Raw genomic sequence first — 13,415 nt, 5'->3', positions numbered from 1 at the left:
GGGGGGGGTGACGCTGATATGAAAGTGGGGTTTCTTGATGTAAACCGCAATTCTGATGTGAAGGGAGCACTTCGATGTGAAGGGGAAAACCCACTTTTTTGCAAATCCTTTGTGGTGTCCCCCTTAAAATGTATGACATTGTAGACTGAGTTGCCTTAAGATTTTGCATATTTTAAACTTGTATATTTGGAACAAACTATGGGGTTAGGGCTTTTCCCCATAGTTCTCCTAAGGGTAACGGGAGGACACAAACCTGCGTCCTCCTGTCACCCAAAGCTCAGTATACCGCAAATGTGGTTTTCATTGAAGAAATGCCTTTCGTTTCCAAAACTTAATGTTAAAATCAAAACACATTTCGAACGATATTCTACAAGTCTCTGATGACATTACCAAATGTTCCGACAAAATGTTTCCTATTAATGTTTGTGCTAAAATTTACCAGTGTATGGCCAGCTTAAGTAACCTTGCCACACAGCCACAGGAGATCTGCACTCAATTACTGACGGGGAAGCCTTCAAAATATACGCTGTATGTATGTGTGGCATGTGTATGCATGTGTGGTACAGAAGCAAACAGAGTTGCTGTTTCAGAACCCTATGTTAACATGTACCCGCTTCCCTGATCCGCCAAAAAAGTGTACTGAATAAATTACAACTAGAATCTTGATCCTGCTGTGCACACTGGCAAAACCTGCGGCACCGCTCCCAGGCTAACAATTGTGGTGAAACCAGCCACAAGTATGTTGTTGGTCAGTAAATAATAAAAAAAAAGTAAGTAGCATTGGTATATTTCACAAATACTGAGTAAAGTCTTCTCCAGCACATCCCAAAGATTCTCAATGGGGGTCGATGTCTGGACTCTGTGGTGGCCAATGCATGTGTGAAAATTATATCTCATGCTCCCTGAACCACCCTTTCACAATTTGAGCCCGATGAATCCTGAGTCATCTTGGAATATGCCGGTGGCATCAGGGAAGAAAAAAAAAAAAACACATTGATGGAAAAACCTGGTCATTAAGAAGATTCAGGTAGGCAGCTGACCTCATGTTTTGGGCACAACATTGCTGAACCTAGACTAATTATTCAATAGAATAGCTAAATACAAGTGGTCACTTTTTTGGGGCAGCTGGTGTATATTAATTACGAATGAGATGGTTGTTGTATTAGTTATTCCATACATAAGTATCATAATGCCCATGATTACAGACACCCCTTTGTAGTTTGCAGCTTTATGTGAATTGTTGTGAATAGTTAAAATGCCAGTACTCATCTGTGCTCAGTCACTGTATATTTATAGTTTCCTGACACACAACTTGATCTATTGGCGCCAGGATGATATAATTATAACCAATCACATTTTATAATCTAGATGGACCTTTTAAAAGAACCAAAGCCATTTCATTAGAATTGATAAGAGTAATACTTTTACCTTTATATAAAAGGTAATCAACTTCCCTAACTAAATAAAAGACTACAGAATGCCAGCTTTTGGTATACTATGGTCCTTTCCCTAGGATGTTAACAGAAAGTTGGCACCCCTTTTAATTAATGAGAAAATTAGAATGATAATAAACTAGAGTTCACCCATATATGAAATGTACAGTAGGCAACAACTTCAGAAGACACATAAGAAGTTTTAACGATAACTAACCTGTAAATGGTCACATCACTAACCTGAAAATGCGCGTCGCTTTGTGTTCAGCTCACTTGCAACACGTACTTCTGTGCACAGTTTCAGCATCAGCAGCATGGTGACAATCATAATGATACTCTGCCATAGTAGTGGGGATTCAAAATGGCGTCCAAACCTGAGATAAGAACGTTGACAATATAAATTAGCATGCCAAGACATACTACAGGACAAATTACTACACAAAAAAAACTTCCTGTAAAGTGGAAGTAGATACGTAATCTCAGTTATCGCAGTGAGGGAAAACTGGAGAAGACAAAATCTGGAGCAGCTGCCCATGGAAACCAATCAACATCTCTTTCATTTTCAAAGCTTAACTGTACAAACTGAAGAGAGAAACTGATTGGTTACTATTGGCAACTGCTACAGATTGTGCCTGCTTCAGTTTTGACAAATTCCCCCTTATGTCCCATGTCTTATATATGCAGTACAATCAAAAGTGACCAAGCTCCAGGACATTGCACACTTGTGCTGTATAACACGGTAATGGGGAGTCCCAAAACGTGCTCCAGTCCCATAGCTCAAGCAAAGACAATAACAGAAAAATTGAGGTTACATTATAAACATTGAGGTTGTTATGTCATTCTGATTGCATGTATATTTCTTTGACTTCAATTAGGTTTTTAAAGACTGCTGTGTTTTAATCCTCTTTCCTATGGACTTTGAGTCTTGAGTATTTTAAGTGATGCAAGGTAATGACAAATCACTTGTAGCAGCCCGAGAGTCCGTCTCCCGTGGCACACACATTCTCCCACCCCCCTTCTGGGGTACCCAGGACCACGGCAACGACTTCTGGATGGAGTGCGGGGAGCAGACCAGAGAACGTCCATTCTCTGATCTCCTCTATGTGTTCAGGGAGACAGGAGCACTGTACTCAGAACGCCTCCTGTCTCAGCTGCACAGGAGATGGAGCACAATGCTCAATCTACGCATCACGACAAGTAGATCATCATGAGGGACAAGTAGCTTGGATCCCCACTTTTTGCCTTGGACATATAGTTTATTTTTAAAAATGTCCACACCCCTGTCTAATAACTATTTCTTGCAGGGAATGCTGCACTATGTCTACCTCCTATTTCTAGGGATACCTATATATAAAATTACCCCACTTTTTCTGACTCTCAAATTTGTCAGTTCAATCTCTTTACCTTACTGGTTTTATGCCTATTAAGCCAAAATGCTCTATGCTTTCTATTCTGACTATATAGGTCCCTTCCTTTCTTTATGTTATGCCTGGCTTCATCAGGGGTTGAAGTGTTAAGGGAAGGGTTTGTGTGACATTGTGGCAGCACATGCTCATCAAATCCATCACAGTACATCTCAAATTACTTATAATCCACATATACCAAGCAGTGCTCATCTCACTATGCCAAATCGCCTTCAGCCAAAAGGATACTTGGCAAAAGGTATACAAACTCAAAATAAATGTTATTTAGCACATTAAAGCAGCTGGGTCAATTTGACCCTTTTCCGTGGTTTGAAAGTTCAATGCCAAATGTGTTGTTGGCTGGCTCATTGCTTCTAGAATCAGTTAAAACGCACTCTAAAAATTACACCAATTTCCAGACAGCCGTTTGTTTCCGGAACGTTTCCTAGAATATATCATATAGAATAAATAATATTAATTCATTCATTGTAAGCTTGGAGAGGCAGAAGTCCCAGGAGAGAACGGATTTAGTGTAGTAGTTTATATGGTATGGTGAAATTCCATTTTGGTAGTTGATAATAGGAAAAAACAGAGATTTACAAAAGGTGTGGTTGCGGGACGTCCCATTAGGCATATCAGACAACCAGGCAAAGAAAGTGTGCGGGGAATGTACCTGACCCCGGTCAGATCTCAGTTATGATTGCCAGGGTGTGTGTCGGGTTCCAGGCTTGGTAGCTGGGGAGTCCCGAAGTTTTTGTTGTGGCAGGCGGGAAAAGATGCCCTAAAAGTCAGCAATAGCAGAGGCGCCCAGAAACAAGACCATAAGCATCTAAGTGGTTCTTCAATTAGTTGGTATTTATTGGATAATAAATCGAGATAAAAAAACACCATCTCAATATGTTTTGTGGCTCTAGCTGGCCAATTCCTCAGGAGGGTGTGGAGAGACACTTGCTGAGATGTGGCAGAGTCTCCTGGTATGTATGATGTCGATTTATCATCCAATAAATACCTACTAATTGAAGAACCACTTAGATGCTCATGGTCTTGTTTCTGGGCACCTCTGCTATCACCGACTTTTGGGGTAGCTCTTTCCCCTGCCACAACAATCATTCATTGTAAAGCTGGGTATACTCTGGCAGATTTTGGAATTAACTTTCTGGCAGAATACCCAAAAATAGGTTGCAGCCGATTCACCCAAAACTTTTCCAACCTGCCCTTCGATCAGCTGATCCAGGGATGCTGGGCAGAAGGATACCAACAAGGCCACCCACTGCGTGTATTTTGCCCAATTCATCAAGAACTGGCCCAAATTCACAGTGTATAGCCTACTTTACAGGGATGGCAGTGTAAAACTAGAAAGCATATAAATTATTGAAAAAAATGAGAATTTGAAAAAGATGAATATTGATAGTTGTCCTTTAAGACACCAATGCAGCACAACTAGTTAGTACATGTCATTTTTAGTTTTAACTTTTTATGTTTTGATGGCATATGCAAATTTCTGCAATTTTGCAGGTGCTTACAGTATTATTACTTAATTAGTGGTATTCATTACTCAAGTAAAAAAAGAAACTGTACTTGTTGCCCATAGTAACTATTTGGCTTCTCTATGGCTGTGATGCAGACTAGTGGGCTTGTTTTTTTTTGTTTTAAGGGCAAAAAGAAATTAGGAAGTTGGTTATTATGGTTATGAGTTTTCTACACACTCATAATCACATAATTATGCATTCTTAGGATAATCATTGCAAATTGTATATGAACTGGTTTAAGTGCTCTTCCACAACTCCCATCCTCTTTTTTTTTTTCATATTAGGCACTAAGCGATCTACTGATAGCCGAAAACAAACAGGCACCAAGGACATATGGGAACCTACCAAATCTTCTATTTGACTGATAAACTGTATTACTTTGGGTTGTTGGGTTGCAGTGTATAACCCGAGTAAAGTAGAGCCTCTTTAGTGTACTTTCAGGAAATGCTGCATTTTACTGTATATTATAATGCAAGACATGCAAAAGCGTGGTTACTTACCAAAACAATATTCGCAGTATATTGGCCACTAGTAGCATAAGACATACATAAACTGAGAAGCCCTCTGCATTTTGGGTTCTTCTAATGTCTCTGTACTGGGGTATGTATGGCACGATTCCCCCAAAGATCATAGCAGCTGACGCTCCCCATGATATCAATTGGTGCAAAGAAAGTACAAGCCAGTCGGATCGTTCTTCATCCATCCTGGCTCAGGGTCACCTTGTCTCTTCTTTGGCTTTATCCAGCTTCTCTGTCCCTGGCAGAGTCACTCTAGTAGGATTAGTGCAGTGGGCCCAAGCTCGATACATATGCTTGGATATTATATCCTATTACAGTACCTGCAAGAAAGAAGGGGAAAAAAAAGGGAGATCCGGATCATTAGTTATGATTCTCAAAATAAAAAAAATTAGAAGTAATGTGTGCCTAAGTAGAAAAAGAACATATTTTCTCTAAATCTACCACCATATTTCACCTAAGTGGTGTACAATTTCATATGCAATGCAAGAGTAAGTCTGTTCAGTCCAAGAACCAGCTCCACTGACAACTAGAAAAAAACCCTCAAAAGTTAGGCGCCAGATGCAATTTTAAAGGCACATTGGCTACCCGGCTCCTGAGATTTGTCCAGCCCTAAATCAAGTATAAAAGTGGCATTTCATAGCACAGGGATTATGCTTTACGGCAAAGCTAATTGGCATCTCCACAAGGTCTGACAATAAAACAGTCTCTAGGTTTATTATTGCATAATTAGTTTTATCTCAGTATCAAGAGAACTTCTCTGACATACAGAGAATCGTCCGATTAAATGGACATCAACGATATTTATTGAGTGCTGGTGATTTCTACTTTCCACTTCTCTGACATACAGACACCCAAAAGAGGCAGAATCTGCAAATCTGAATATAAAATATCCTAACTGAAAGTATGTAAAAATCTGAAACCATATGTAAAATTATATGATCCTGCAGATATGGAATATAAGAACATTTCAGATTCCATGATATCCCCTTTAAGTTCCCATCTTTGCTATAGAGAATCCAGCAAGCAGCATAAGGCAATATTGGTTGGCATGAAGCTGAGAAAGACAAGTTACAGCCGCAAGAGCATAAGTGACGGAGCCAAAACTGAGGGGAATTTTTAACGAGGGCTCCAATGTTAAACAAGCTAGCGGGTGATAGACCCTGCCGACATTAAGTCAAAGCACAGTTATCAGTCTAGCTGGGATTTACACTTTAAAAAAAAGTCTGTATGTATGTATAGAATACACAGCACATTTTAGTCAAACAGGCTGTGAATCCCCACTATCACAAAGAAATAAGAAGAAAAAAAACTGTATCTAAAGATTTCTCCCAGTTTATTTCCTTGTAATATCAACAATAAAAACAAAGTAATAATAAGAAATGCAACAGGTACCACAGCAATATTTCATACAAATGAAATATAAATGAAAGCCAGGAATGAGAGCAAATCTGGGGGTTGTGAGAACACCATCTGCTTCCAAAGCCATACAGCGAGTTTAGCTTACCGAGGTTACTGACCTACTAAACACGATCTCTTGTAATCATCTAACAGCCACTCCTAGTGACCCTACTGAGCAACAATGCTTTACTAACAGGCACATAAACCCCCAACGTACTAAGATAAGAGATCAACATTGATTATAAAAACTGTATTACACTAAACATTAAAAAGAACTATGCACAATATTGATTAGAAAACACCAGAACACAAATATTTTACAGCATACAGTACTAGATGACTTTAGCTCATGATGTAAGAAAAATATTATCATTATCACAGAAGTAGGACATATCTGTAAGATTTGACCATCAACTCTGTAGTCAGCTACGGTGACAAAATATGCACAGGAAGCTTTTCATTACAGTGAACCTTTACCCCCTTTGACTAAAAATCACATCAGCATACAGCTCTGCATGCCGATAGGAAATCATCTTACATTCATTAGTTATAGAAGTAACAATTATTGTTTGTCCTAGTCACAAGTGCCAGAGTTCCAGGAAGTAAAGGGGAGATGGATTCATCTGCCCTTCGTTAAAATGGACACCATGAGAAGACTGGGGAAGATACAAATAAGGTATGCAGAAAATAAAAAGCCAGCAATTATCTAGTAGTATCTGTTTATAGATTGTCATTACTAAACATGTTTAAAGGGGACTTTGTTGTCATTTTAAAGAGAAGGGTGAGGTTCCTCTTTAAGATCAGACATAGGGTGCCTCTGAATTTTAGAAATCAGCTTACTTAATCTCCTACCTGCAACTTTGAAAACACGCCCATCAGTTAACTGGAGTAGTGGTGTCAATGTCACTACTGCCACAGTGTGCACAAGAGAAAGGATATCTGGTGTTGCTGGAGGACAAGGGGGTGGAGCTGCAGCTAACGATTATTTTCAAAATCAATTAGTTAGTCGATTATTAAGTTCGATTAATCGGATATAAAATAAAATACATTTTAAAAAATGGCTCTAGTGATGGGACTACTAGTTTGTATTGAGATTGTAGTCCATCACAGGAGCAAGCTTGGAGCGGTGGAAGTTAAAAAGAAAAAAAGAAAAGTGTGGTGTGCAATATAGTGAAATAAAAAGTGTAAAATTATACAACAATGATGAAGAATGGCACTGGCTATAGAGGAATACAAAACCCAGCAATAGTACATTACACAGCACAATGCAGAATACCACCAGCTATAGAGGAATACAACAAATCCCAGCAATAGTACATTATAGCTGGCGGTATTCTGCATTACGCGTGAGGCGGGGAGGAGGTGCTGCGTGTGGAGCGTGGATGCGGCCGGGCGGGTCTGGCAGCAGCGAGCGTGAGGTGGGGAGGAAGTGTGGCGCGCAGCATGTGTGGAGCCGTGAACAGTCCCCCCACACCTGCTCCTCCTTACTTCTTCTCCCCGCGTCCCTGTGCCGATTGTGGATGTGGGCGGGCAGAGAGCGTGAGGCGGGGAGGAGGTGCGGCGTGTGGAGCGTGGATGAGGGCAGGCGGGTCTGGCAGTGGCAAGCTCGAGGTGGGGAGGAGGTGCGGCAAGCAGCGTGTGTGGAGCCGTGAACAGGGCCAACTAATCGGATGCCGATTAATCAATGATTGACAAAGTTGACAACTTTTCCCATAATCGATTATAATCGATTTAGTCGATTAGTTGTTGCAGCCCTACAAGGAGGGCAGGCTGTGATTTCTCCCCCTTCAACTCTCTAGCAACCGTGCCAACTGAGGTCGTGTGTATCCCAAGAAGAGGTACTCTACCTACTTTTTTCAGTAAAGGGAACAGGGATGCCAGTGCATTGCTCACTTGCCAGTGGTACACCTATGTATTGGTAGTTTCAAGATTGTGAACTGAAGCACCACACTGCATTTGATAGTTCAGATTTAACTTTTTTTCAATGTAAGGTTGAGGGAAAAACATAATAGCCAAAACGTTTTGAAAGCTCATACAAATACCCCCTTCAGCATGGTAGATTGAAGAATAAGCTAACTTCGTGGGATTTGAAGTTCTAAGCTTCTATCAGCTAGACTGCATAGTTATTTATCATATCCGACACATAATTAACTAAGCAGTCCAGAACATAGAAGCCTAGAACTTAAAAATTGATAAGAAACACTTGGCCCATCAAGTCATAGTATTCTTCAACCTGCCCTGAAGGGGGTATTTGTATGAGCCCCTGAAATGCGTTGGTAATTTTTATGCTTTCCTCTCAACCCTACAGAATAAAGATGTATCTGGACTATTAAACAGAGTGTGGCGTTTCAATTCACAATCTTGCAATTTGACACAGCAAACCAAGGAGACAGTGGAGATCCCCTGAGATGTAGAAGCTGCCTGTCCTGTAGTCAGATCACTTATACCGACTCTTTCACATGATAATTGGCCAGCCACATCAATAAGAAAAACCTTGCAGGTCCATTGTTCTTTCCACTTCTTTTCAGTGTGTGTATTGCCAGTGGGTAATCATTTGTATGAGTGTGACCAAGGCAACATTGTTTGTTTTGGGACTGTATAATGGTTGAAGACTGCAGACTGGGAGTAATGCAGAAAACATTAACTCACTCCTATTAAAATGTCATCAGTATTTTCATCACACCTATGCTGCACCACAACCCAGCTTTTTGTGGCACAAGCACAGTCCCCCACCATCACTAGGGATCATCGGCTTCTCACATAGGATTACAAATCACAAGAACAGCACTTATAAACCTCAGCATATGAGCTTCTCTCAATCTTTTTACCCCAGAGGAACCCTTGAAAACATTTTAAGGCCTAGGGGAACCCCGGCTATGAAATTATTGGGAGTCAGGTCAAAAAAATTTGCACCTAACATGTTTGGTCAGTGAGAAGAATGCCCCCTTACAGATAGCTAGGAAGATGATTGGTGTCACCGTGCTGGCTGCTTCAAGTGATATTGGCCCTAGAACTATACAGGCACCACTGGAGGTCAATCAGCCACAGCTCAAGGAACTCCTACAACCTCCGGATGAGCCCTGTTTGAGAATGGTTGCTATATAATGCAATATCTAAAGTTGCAGGTCATTACAGCAAAGTGGCAAGTTACACCAGGCTATGTTGGGACTACACATAGCATGCTACAAAGACACCCCCAGGCAGAGGTGAACAGATCAGAGTTAAAATTAGGAAAATACACTTGAAAAGAAGACATGGAACATGCTCCCACCGACAACAATACAAAAGACCAAAAATAATAGAAGCCAACTGTATTTTTTTTAGTTGCTAGATTGTTTTATTTTCTCTGCATTGGTCACTTGACCTGGTCCCATATGAGGCTCATAATAGATTGTTCTTATAATCAATAGAATATTGATTATATAAAAGGAAGCCACCACTGAAATATGTAGGTAGTTACTGATGATCTCCCCTTCTGGTATGTTAATTCAAAAAGGCACTGGAGAACAATAGTTTATTAGCTGAACATTTCCTACCTGCAATTTATGGCACTTTAAGTTGTATACCTGGTCCATTACTAAAATTTACCTCCAAACCTTCCTCTAGCCTCCGCAGCATGTCAAACATCATTTTTTTTCTTTTATCTTGTTCTTATAATGAGTAACTGCTTTTATTACTGCTTGGGGCATCACCAGCAGGCTTGTAAAAGTTTTTAACAAGCTGAAGAGAGCATGAAAAATGGGGGTATGCAGCTAAAGCCAAGACTTGTCTACTGGTCTCAACATAGTAAAGTTCTTGTGCCCGGAGTTAGGCTTTAAAAGGGGAAAATGTGCATGCATTGCAGGCGACAATCCAAAGCATTTTCATTTCACTGTTCTTTATATACACATTGCCCTTTGGCTATGAGCATACATGTATCACAAGGGAAAGGAAGGTCAGATGGTTTTGTAGCATCCAGTTATTCTCCTAATTCTGTGGCTGACTTAACAGCATCACAAAAACTTAAAATATCCCACAACAAGAACTCTGTTATGGGTCATCCTGGAGTTATATAAAAGGGAATTACTACAGATTTTATCGGAAAATCTGTTAAGCCGCTTTTACATGGCTGGCCCGATCAGGTCTGCCTGTCAGTTTTAAAGGCGAACCCGTTCGGATGCCCAATGTAAATCTATGCTCGTTTACACCCAGCTACCCCCTAGCCTGGTCCAGAGAAACAGACGGATTAGGGATCTATTTCACCAGACCAGATAGTGCCGGATCGGGGATAATCTGATGCAAACGGACACATGTCGGTTTACATCAGTCTCCCCATAGGCTGAAATAGGGTTCGGCAGTTTATGTTTTTTCCTCCATCACAAGGTGGAGGAAAAAAAATGTCCAGACACAGATGTCGCAGCAGTGACATCTGCTCTATACTGCTGTGATCAGGAGAGGATACGTGCATGGATCCCCTCCTGATTAGCCCGTGTGAAAGGAGCCTTAAAAAAAAAGGAGAAATATGGCGTTAAGGCTTTTCCCCATAGTTCTCCTTAGGGTAATGGGAGGACACAAACTAGTGTCCTCCCGTCACCCTAAGCTCAGTATACCGCGAGCACTGAGACGCCACAGCTGAAGCGGATTATGTCTGGATCCGCCCAGCTGCGTGAGTGACAGCTGGCTCTGCCTCTCTAGAGGCAGAGCCAGCTGTACCCGCCCCCTCCCCCGTCCGATCCGCCAGTCAGCGCTGGTGTAGCGGAGCGTGGAGGGGGGAATCCAGCCCCTCCCCTGTCACGGCAGAGAGCTGTGACAGGATCGAGAGGTGAGCGAACCCGGTATGTGTTCGCTCACCTCCCGCTCTATAAAGCCGACCTGTGACAGTCTCATTGTCACAGGTCGGCTAGAACTATGAGGTGAGTGAAAAGCACTCATCTCATAGTTCTCCTTTAAGGTGCCCATACACCTGCCAATTATCGTACGATAATCGGCAGGTGTATGGGCAGCGTGCGACCGCTTCTACTGTAAGGTTGCACGATATTCGTCTTCCTAGCACGCTTGAAAACCTGCCGTACGATTTTTGGCGGGTTGATGGCGTGGTCGGGAGACGAATGCCACACGGGACGGTCCAAGATGGGCAGATCGTACGAAATTTCACTGAAGGGCCCATAGCCCTGCATGATATGTGAAGATGCTGAGGTGCAGTCCACAAGCAAGAGCATAGGGGAGGGAGGTGAGCCCCGGGGGAGCAGGGAATCTGGTAAGTAAAACGGTTTTACACAGCTTCCCTACACATAAACCAGCAGTTAACCCTTGTCGGCTTTAAACAAAACTATACAAATGTTTAAGTAACTCAGTTTGTATGTAGAACAGGGGTGCCCACAAGGTCGATCGCAATCTACCAGTCGATCGCGTAGCGATCACTGGTAGATCGCACTGTCCTCTCCTCCCGCTGCTCTCCCCAGCGGGGATCCGAGAAGAAGTGAAGGAACCTGCGGCTGTCACAGAACTAATGAAGAGCGGTGAGGAGAGAGCGAGACAGAGCGACAGAGCGTCCCTAATATTTCCCCCGAAGCCCCCCCAAGAGTTAAAAAAAAAAAATTACGAAAATTAAAAAATAAATAAAATAATGAAAATTAAATTAAAAAAACGTTTTTTTTCTTGCCTCAGGCGCAAAAGGAGCTGGCTACGGCTATGCTTCCGTGGTGCTCGTGCGGCTGCCGGCTGAATGTGTCAGACACTGCAGATGGAAAGGTGCAGGACACCCCATGTGCAACGTCGGCCACACAAGCACCACGGGAGGACAGGACTCCGGGACCTGTAGGGCGCAATGTAAGCCGGCCGACTCTCTGCGTTCAGGTGCGGGAGGGGGTGTGGAGCTGTATTGAAGTCAATGGCATCGCCCACATTGCGATCGCCCGCACTCGGAACGCAGGCACATTAGTGCCTGCATTCCGGTCCAGTGCGATCTGCAAAAATAGTGCTCGCAGAATTTTTGCGGATCGCACTGGACTGGAACACAGGCACTAATGCAGGCGATCGCACTGTGGGCGAGGGGCCTGCCTGCGGAGCCTGGCTGCGGTGCCATTGACTTCAATGCACCGCCACTCCCCCTCCTGCCCCTGAACGCAGGTGTTTTTTTGTTGGTAGATCTCAATGAGCTCGTCATTTGAAAAGTAGATCTCCAGACGAAAAATAGTGGGCGCCCCTGATGTAGAACATCCTAAAATATATAGAACTACAATTTCTCAGATTTATCATACCTCCCTAGTTCCTACATTGTCCATCTCCATTATATAGGGTGATGAGGACAACTCTGGTCTAGGGGTTATGGCCTGCTGGCATCTGATAAAGGTCTTGTCTTGCTTCTGCTCAACATCCCCACTGCGTTTTAACAATTCCAATGCAAGTAGGTGTAAAGAAAACAGGAACCCAGATAGCAAGCAATTGAGCGTCAAGTTTGAAAATGACTTGCTAGAGTAATACAGACTTGCCAAGCTTCACAATTTTGTTGCACAATTACAGCAAGTCTGCATTGCAAGTCTCCAGACCAGCGAGCTTTGCAAAAGTGCTGTACACGTGCAGAGCTCTTGCTAAGACCTGCAGGACTCTTGCTGTAGACTTGCCACGCAAATTTGCTACAAATTAAAAAAGTGTCAACTAGAACTTGTGCTGCAAGTGTTCTGCAAGTCTACAACTTGCCAGGAATGTGTGCAACAAGTTAACAAGAATTACATTTTAACCCTGCCACAAGTTTGTGGCAAGTTATCCTTACTATCTGGGAAACTGAAATTCAAAATGTTTTTAGTAAAAGTGACTCCTGGGAAAATATATATTTGAATACCTAAACTGGTGGAAGGGAAAACTAGATTGTGCTTGTGACCACAACCTGTGAGGTGCAACTGGTTGTAGGCAATTCATTTGAAATTCAGGGTTCTGTCTGTCCAATCCAGGAGCAAGCACCTAAAGAAAAGTTGGGACACCAGCTGTAATTTTTAAGGAGCATTGGCAACCTGACTCCTGGGATTTGCCCAGCCCTCCCCTAGGCTAATGTTCTCAGAGTGGCTGGAGAAGGGCCCACCCGCAGCTGGAGGAGCACCCACGGCATGAGGAGGGCGCAACGGAGGCGGGAAGAGGAGCACCTACGGCGGGAGGAGG

General features: G+C 42.6%; 1 protein-coding gene across 2 annotated transcripts in view; it reads right to left on the bottom strand.

The window, feature by feature from the left end:
• The window catches only part of PQLC1 (PQ loop repeat containing 1), a 94,562-nt gene that overhangs the window by 79,102 nt on the left and 2,045 nt on the right, over nucleotides 1-13,415 (bottom strand). For both annotated transcript variants that reach the window (XM_018556306.1, XM_018556307.1), the window contains exons 2-3: nucleotides 4,866-5,203; nucleotides 1,674-1,807 (exon numbers count right to left, since the gene is read on the bottom strand). In XM_018556306.1, coding sequence (XP_018411808.1) covers nucleotides 1,674-1,807; nucleotides 4,866-5,068 — 337 coding nt within the window. In that variant the 5' untranslated portion in view covers nucleotides 5,069-5,203. The remainder of the gene's footprint in view (nucleotides 1-1,673; nucleotides 1,808-4,865; nucleotides 5,204-13,415) is intronic.

Source organism: Nanorana parkeri, unplaced genomic scaffold (genome assembly GCF_000935625.1).
Source record: "Nanorana parkeri isolate BGI_ZX_2015 unplaced genomic scaffold, ASM93562v1 scaffold233, whole genome shotgun sequence".
Lineage (NCBI taxonomy): Eukaryota > Metazoa > Chordata > Amphibia > Anura > Dicroglossidae > Nanorana > Nanorana parkeri.
Note: the sequence above shows the minus strand (reverse complement) of the source record. Positions and strands in the feature narration are given on the sequence as shown.